This window comes from Pipra filicauda, unplaced genomic scaffold (assembly GCF_003945595.2).
Source record: "Pipra filicauda isolate LSUMZ 115617 unplaced genomic scaffold, ASM394559v2 scaffold569_size315192_pilon, whole genome shotgun sequence".
NCBI lineage: Eukaryota > Metazoa > Chordata > Aves > Passeriformes > Pipridae > Pipra > Pipra filicauda.
The window spans coordinates 246,783-254,664 of NW_024104719.1; the positions used below are offsets into that span (position 1 = coordinate 246,783).

Consider the following 7,882-nt stretch of genomic DNA (forward strand, 5'->3'; position numbering starts at 1 on the left):
TTTGTTTTGTTTTTTACACAAAATGAAAATTTCTTTTCTTTATGTTATTTCCTTGTGCATACTACTGATTTCTTCGGACTAGCACTGTAATTATGGTGAAGCTTCCTTCTCAAAACAGGTTGTAGCAAGACTGTAGGCCCTTTTAAATTATGCAGACTCACTTGGTGAAGATACAGCTTCAAAACATCACATCAGTTCCCAAAACATCACATCCCTCATATATGCAATCTTATTTTTAAAAGACTATGGTCCATGGTGAAAGGAAATTTAGGAAGCAAAGCACGGCAGAGCAGATCTATCAATTGCACAGAGCTTTACCTATCAAGAGTCTTTATGTACTTGGAGGGGTGGGGGGAGAGAGGCAGGAACAGCTACCCAAAACCTTGTTAAACCTTGAAAGAGATGGTACTTGAAGACAAACTGTGCCAACTGCACTCCCCTGCTACAGTTCTGTTCATCTGCAACGCATCACACAAAGCCAGTGCTCTGAGATCAGAACTGAACGTCCATGTTGACAGACTCAGCAATACCAGCATTCTTTTATGGATAAATAATCCAGTTATGCTTCCAAGCACCACAAAATAAATCCCCAAAACAAATAAACAAAAAGCACCAAACATAAACAAAAGCAGGACTTTGTACTTTTCCCTTGAAAAACAAAACCAAGCTATCTGGTATCAGACATGCCTATAGGTCACTGAAAAAAAATTTCTGAGAAAAATATCAGCGTTCCTCAGCACTGCTGGACTTTGAACATGTACACATTAACTTTTAGCCACAACAGGAAAAAATAAATACTTTTCAGGTATCTGACAGAACTTCATTCTCTGTAAGACAAGGATTCAGGCACCTCACAAATAAAGAGCCCTCCTACAATTCCACCCCCCTGACATTACAGAAAAACAAATGTGTCTCTGCTCACCCTGAGAAGAGACTGCTCTGAATCTTCCAGACTTTATCTCACAGTGAAAAACATTCAATACTAAAACCAGACTGAGGCAGTCTGGATTAAACAGAGGGCACTCTATTTAGAACAGTTTCACTGTTAATAACATGATACCTGAAACTCTTCTCGTGCACTTCCAGTATCCCTATTAAAAAAACCCTGAAACACATAAGTAGTTTTACATCAAAATATATTTTTAAAAAAGGTACTATAGCCTGTCCCAAAATTCTGCCAGCATCATGCAATAATCAGTGTTCGTTCTCATTCTTAAAAGAGTATCAGAAATTAACAAAACGGAGTTTGTATTCTGCTAACAAAAACCAGCATTACTGTATTCAGCAATAATTTAAGTCTTTATAAGTCACTGACTGTGTAGTTATCTTTTACCAGTCTCTTTTCAGACGAAGGGGACTATGCACTCAAGCTTGATGAACGCAAAACATAATTTTAATTAATCAGATACGAAGGCAATTGACACTTCTCAATCACACAGCCGCAGCATGCAAAACGCCGAGCCCCCGGAGACAAGTGCTCGGCGAAACCAAGTAACCATCCCACTCAAGAAGCAGCTGTCAAGAGAATTCTTAACTTCCACTTACCTTTCAGTGCACTTCCAGGATTTCGGGATGCCTCCCCGCTTCTCCTACGGAAACAAACACCAGCGCTCCTTTAAGACATACCCACTGCAACCCAAAAGCCAGCTCCTGGCACCAGCCGGGCTTGCGAGCACCTCCGCTTTCCCGCACGGCTTCTCCCGCTGCCGGGGCACGCCCCGAGGGCGGGCACAGAGCGGACACTGCCCGGGCCCCGCCGCCGCTCCCAGGGCAGGGCGGGGGAACGGCTCTCACACAGCACGGGCAGGGGGCGCCGGCCGAGGGCAGAGAGCGGGGGGGACAGGGAGCGGGGAACGGGAGAGGGAGCGGGGAACGGGAGAGGGAGCGGGGAGGGGAAAGAGGACGGGAGAGGGAGCAGGAACGGCAGCGGGAGCGGCGCTGGCGGGAGCACAGGGAACAGTTCGCGCCCCCGCACGCACAGACCCTGCGGGGCTTCCGTCCGTGTCTGCACCGCCGGCAGCGACCGACTCCGGCGGGCAGCCAGCGAAGGGCACGGACCCCGCGGTGCCGGTGCGAACCCAGCCCCTTCGCCCCCCGCCCGGCACCGCCGCCCCCTCACCCCGCTCCGCTCCGCTCCGCCGCCGCCAGACCCGCACCTCAGCAACGCGCCCGCCCATTGGGCCACGCCTCCCGCAACAAGCGCCGCACCGATTGGCCGCTCTCCCGTCAGCGTCTCCTTCCCCTCAGCCCCTCGGCCCGAGCCGGCGCTGGTGGTCCCTGCGCGGGTCCTGCCTCGTCGAGCCGGGGCAGGAGGGCTGCCGGTGGCAGCGGGGCGGGCGGCGGCCCCGCAGCCTCCGCACCCGCGCCAGGCTAGGAGGAAGGATCGGAACGAAAGCTTCCCGGAACCCGCGTGGCTGGCTGCGCTTCCTGTAGCGGCTGGTCCTCTCTCGGCTTCCGCTTCCGGGTGGCGCTGCGTCCTGAGCAGGGTCGCGGAGCGGGCAGGTACCGGGGACGGGACTGGGAACGGGAACGGGCCCTGCCCGCCGGAAGGACCCGTGTGCTAGCTGGGCAGAGCAGCGCAGACAGGGGCGGCTGTCTCTCTGGGCTGTGCCCTCCATGCCCCGCGCGGGCCGCCCCTCGGGCACGGCCTGTGCTGGCCCTGCGGGCGGGGTCGCCCGGCTGGTGCCGCAGTGCAGCCCCCTGGCCGTGCCAGGGCATGACCTCCTTGTAGAGTGGTGAACATTGATAGCAGAGAGGTCTTGTTTTTTTCTGGCAAGGCTGTAGGCTGGGGTTTAATTCGGGGGGGGTATTTTCGAGTAGTGACAGCGTTAATGCTGCTCTCCGAGTTTCCCTCTGCAAGAAGACCCTTTTCGCTTGCCTACAGGGCTTGGAGTCTTCTTCAAGAGTTACAGGCACCTCTGTATTCCAGTCAGTGTTCCTAAAAGTTCAGGACGTTAAATATGTTCTTTGCCACCTGATATGTGTTAAAATGGGAAATCTTGGCTCGAAGAAGTCTCAAGTGCTTTGTGAAAATGGAGACTTCAAAGCTGTCATTATTTTCTTCCAGTCCTTCAGGATCTCCCTGAAAATGTTCACCTTCCCATCGGCCTTGATTGCTGTTTTTAAAGAGAAACTTCATATTTTCATAGTTTCCTAAGGTGTATGTAAATTGAGTGTGTATTTTTCAGCCTCATCAAATGACTGGTAAGGTGCATCTCCTTGCCCTCTCATCTCTCCTGGACCTGTTGATCATCACAGTTACATTTCACTGAACTAGAGGCAGCTGAAAAGGAGCTGAGCAGCCGAGCCTTTGTTCCTCTCAGGTTTTTCTTCAGAGATTGGTGCTCATAGCTCTGCCATACCTAGATTAGAAGCTTTCATTCTTAAGTCTTTTTGACATATTGTGGAAAGCCTGTAAGATAATGGGCCCTGGTGTTGCTGAAAGGGCATTTACAGACATTGGAAGCCATTGGTTTGCTTACACTCTTCTCTGGCACAGGAGATTGACACAGATGCTCCAGGGGTGTTGTGGTGGTGGTGACTTACAACACAGCAACACTGAACTCTGCATGGTTTGCTTTACTGGGTGTAATCACCCACTTCTGAAATGCAGCGTGAAGTCTCTCAGCTCTTTGTTTTACAGAACAAAGCTCTTTGTTCTCTGTTCCTTTGTCTTACCTCCCCATTTTACCTGTACAGGGGATTGTTCTTTGCAAGTGTGTGAAAACAAGACGACGCTCTCTGTGAAGTAACAGACTTTCCTTTTGCTGTAGGTATGGGACATGGAAATGAACACGGCCATGGCCATGGCCACAGCAAAATGGAACTCCCTGACTACAGGCAGTGGAAGATAGAGGGCACCCCACTGGAGGAGGTCCAGAGAAGGCTGGCTAAGCGGGGTCTTAGGGATCCGTGGGCTCGGTAAGTGCAGCAGCCTCAAAAATAACCTTGATGTGTTGTAGCATCAACTGGACCTTGTCATTGCAGATCATTCTTCCTTTGGTAAAAACAGTGAAAGTTGGTTAGAATTTCAGTTAAGTCTTTGTGTACTTTTTGTGTAGAGGTCACACCTTCCATCCCCTTAACCAGTCTCCACACACTGCAAGGCAGCCTTGCCTTTTCGTGATGTTCTGTGATGATACAGCTCAGGCACAGTGACCAATACCTCACCCCCCTCAGTAATACTAGGTCTGCACACGTAAGTAAGCCTGTCCTTCTCTGCAAAGAGACTGTGTGCTCAGATCCTGATGAGAAGGCAATGGAATTGACATTCTGAGTAGGAGCAGCATTCCTCATACACAACAGGAGGCCTTTATTTGAAAAGAAGTGTACTTGTATACAGGGTGGAATTGCATTCAACTGTGCACTTCATTTGGCTAAAAGTGAATGACGTAATGGAGGATCAGCTTTTACCTCTTAAGTTGTCCCACTCTACAGTGAGTATCTCCTCCTTTTTAGATAGAGCAATTCCGGATCATTTAGGAAGCTGTTAAAACAGGGCTTAATGTATTTCTCCCACCTAGTGAATTATGCAATACTTTGCTCAACCACCTTTTCATCTTGGGGAATAAAAATGCTAAATGTCTTGTGCTGTGTCGTCTGTTTCTTCTGTAAGGGAAAAGTTGCATGAGCAAACTATTCCAGGAGCCTTCATAGAAAAGGCTTTACTTCAAATCACTACAAGAAAAACGGAAGAGCAAATAGGTAATCTGTTAAAAAGTTGTTTCATGCTACAACCTCTGGAGGCGTTTGGGATTGACAGAACTTTTTTCCTTCCTTTGAAATAGTTTAAAGCTGTGAACATAAAGTAAAACACACTTCTAATGATGACACAAATCTTTTGAAATATCAGTCCTTAATGAATTTTCCAGGCCAGTATCACATTTATCTTGCCTCTATTTCTGTGGCTTTCCACCTTTATGGCAAATGCACATTAATGTACATATTCAATACAGGATAAGCTTTGTGAAAGATGTCATATTTAAGCCTGTATCAATTAGACCCTATACTGGCATCTAGACAATACACTTCCATGCCCAAATGTTTTCATCCAGAGTCACAAAATCCATCTGCACAAGGGAATTATCTGTGAACATAAATACCTGACCCCCTTGTTTTAAAACTCTGTATCTTCTCCTGGAAGGACAGTTCTGATTTTATTGCTCGGTTCTTTTTCCTTTTCTTAAGGACTTCCGAGTCCTTAGAAGAGATAAACTGCATCCATCTCTATAGGTAACAGTGGTCCTACTACACATAAATGTTGGTAGTCAGCTAGTGACTAACGTTTCAGTAAGAATGTATGTTGACAACAGTGAGGCAAAACAGCGTGAAGTTTGTAAAGATTCCGTAGCTACAGCTAAATACAATCTCTTCAGTCTTTTTTTTTTTTTAATCATCTGAACCTGATATGTTGTATTGTAAAACAGAAAGTGCCTCCACACTAGGATGAGTTTTTTATGTCTGGAAAAACTTTCCTTGTAAGATTTAACTGTGCTAGATACTGTCTAGCACGGTGAGGAGCCTTTGTAGTTAGTCCATTCCATGCAAGGGCTAGTGGGTTCTGATTTTTTTTCACAGTAAAAACAGATGACAACCATTAGAAAAATTTGGGGAGGTGGTTCTTTTCATGTAACTATGATGTTTCCTGGAGTTACTTGTATCTCAAATTATACCTGTAAAGATTTAAGAGTTAATATAGTGAACTTGACTTGTGGTAACTCCTGGTACTTAAATGACAGAACATTCTATAGAGGTTCAAAGTATCTCTAATTGAAAAACCTTCAGCAAGCATTCTTTACAAACAGAGATATTCCTGCTCATGTTTATCATAGTGGCTCCACTGATCTTGGTTTTAATTTTGGTTTCATTTTTCTTCTAGTAATGAAGCCTGGAGATTTATGGGTGGCTATGCAAAACCTGTCACCATAACAGAAGTCTTTACTAGAGGACTCAAGTGGGGATTTGCAGCTTTTGTCATAGCTCTTGGCATTGAATATACACTGTTTCCTCCAAAGAAAAGTGGAGGCCATCATTGAAGATCAAATATGACAACTTAATACTTACTAATTGTAAGCTGAAACACACATAAGCCTGCTGCTCACTCTGTACTTATAATATGCATATTAAAGTCTGTCACAGGCAAAACCGCGTTTGTTTGATTTTATTATACTTTTGTGGAAGGATCAAAAAACACAGCCAGAGCAATTTAACTGACCTTGATCTGGGGGAAAAACAACACAAGACTGCTCTTGGGTTTGCTGTACCACCCTTTAAAGAACAAGGGAAACTATCAGACCAGCTCTTTCAAGCCCTGCCAACATTCTGTTAAATGAAATTGAGAACTATGTTGCTTTTAAGAGAAAATTTGTACTGTATTTGTTACAGGTTTAATAGCTATTATTTGCCAGTAAGTGGTAATGAATGATCTGTCATTTCTTAGATGTATATGTTACTATTCACTCTTATGTCTCTAAATAAAAATACTACCTTAGAACTTTAAAAACTACCCCAAATTGCCTCAAAGTATGTGTGAAAAGACCAAGGCTTATACTTAGTCTTATTGAACAGATAATGAACTTGGCAGGCACTATGCACCAAAATAATCTGCTGTGTAATATCCAGACATTAAAAATTACATTGCTGCCACATTTGCTTAGTAAAGTGGAATAAAATCAACTCAGCACTAACTGTACCTTATCTTAATATGACTTCCAATATACTTGACTGTACTGTGAAAAAGAGATAGAAAAATTCTTTTTTTTCTTTGTTCTGGTGTATTAAGTACATATTTATTTTTACACCTAGAGTATTTTAATACTTTGTTTTAAATGTCCTGGTTTTCCCTAAATGATCTAACAGCTTCTGGAGTGCTTTAAGGATGCCTGGAATTAAGACTACAAAAGAAATGGGCTTGTGGGCAGTATATGTCCACTGCAGTGCTAGGAATTAGAATTGACTGAATATCCTACTGTAAATTTTGTTAAGCCATTAGTAACAAAGTAAGGAGGATATCTTATATCATTTTTCAATCCAAACAACAGGATATCTGTGTCACTAAACAGAAAAGCAAAATTAGGCAAAAAAGTGAGAAACTGTAAATGTCCCTACAAAATTATATATTGTACTTCCATGGTGAAAAAAACAAAAATTTTATGTAACCCTGTCAAAAATTGCAGGTTTACAAAAAAGTTGAAAAGTCCTAGCAAAACATAGCTAATTTTTTTTTTAAATATATATATCCACACACAACCCTTTTTAAGTGAGATAATAACTGAGCTTCATTCTTGGAGCCAATAAGCAACATCTGTTACTGTGTGAGTGCAGCTGTACTATTCAGTGGAGTTTGTCATCTTTGTATGACATTGCTCAAGGCACTGTTCATAGTGCCAATATTGATTTTACTAAACTTTTTTTGCCTAATTGTTTCCTCAAACATTCATATCCAGTTGCGTCATTCCCCAAAAAACAAATCAAGAACCTACTGTGTAAGGTCTGTTGCACAAAATATTTCTATTGTCCCTCAGGCAGTACCATCCAGAATACACATTTTCAAAGGGTGGTATTCACTGCTTGTTTTCTATCTGGGCCCAAGAATAAACTTCCTGAGAGCACTGAATTTTAGATAGCTGTTCAGAAAAACGATTACCAGAGCTAGCATTACATGCAGTAGAATCAGTCTTTTTAAATGTTATAAGCCTCCTTCTTCACTGATAGAGCAAATATATCAAGCATATTCACTGTTAGACTAGACTAGTTTAGGTGAAAGTCATGCATTTATGAATTAAAGTGGTATCATTCAATGGTTTAATAGCCAGATGGCAGTCATTGCCCTAAACAACTGCCTTTAATTTCTGATGAAATATTTTGCCAATATTGTGGAATA

General features: G+C 43.8%; 2 protein-coding genes across 8 annotated transcripts in view; one reads left to right on the forward strand and one right to left on the reverse strand.

Annotated features, from left to right (window-relative positions):
* FAM126B (family with sequence similarity 126 member B) overlaps window positions 1-2,369 on the reverse strand; it is a 48,416-nt gene extending 46,047 nt beyond the window's left edge. Inside the window, exons 1-2 of one of the 6 annotated variants that reach the window (XM_027725680.2) lie at window positions 2,209-2,369; window positions 1,546-1,589 (exon numbers count right to left, since the gene is read on the reverse strand). The gene's annotated coding sequence lies outside the window, so the exon portion shown is untranslated. Of the gene's footprint in view, window positions 1-1,545; window positions 1,890-1,983; window positions 2,029-2,156 lie in introns of those variants that run through there. The other 5 variants (XM_027725677.2, XM_027725679.2, XM_027725685.2 and 2 more) reach the window with 5 other exon arrangements.
* Window positions 2,279-6,505, forward strand: NDUFB3 (NADH:ubiquinone oxidoreductase subunit B3). 2 transcript variants are annotated; one of them, XM_027725690.2, is made up of 3 exons: window positions 2,279-2,502; window positions 3,774-3,921; window positions 5,879-6,505. In XM_027725690.2, exons 2-3 carry the CDS (start codon window positions 3,776-3,778, stop codon window positions 6,033-6,035), a joined length of 303 nt encoding a protein of 100 aa, XP_027581491.1. In that variant the 5' UTR covers window positions 2,279-2,502; window positions 3,774-3,775; the 3' UTR covers window positions 6,036-6,505. The 2 variants fall into 2 exon arrangements, with proteins under 2 accessions (XP_027581491.1, XP_027581490.1); XM_027725689.2 differs by having other exon boundaries at window positions 2,427-2,498.
* Window positions 6,506-7,882: the final 1,377 nt, after the last annotated feature.

Bases quoted from the DNA above. Each gene is read 5' to 3' on its own strand.
- NDUFB3 (XM_027725690.2), top strand. From the start codon at position 3,776: ATGGGACATGGAAATGAACACGGCCATGGCCATGGCCACAGCAAAATG. The intron at 3,922-5,878 runs GTAAGTGCAGCA...TTTTTCTTCTAG, and splicing joins CTTAGGGATCCGTGGGCTCG to TAATGAAGCCTGGAGATTTA.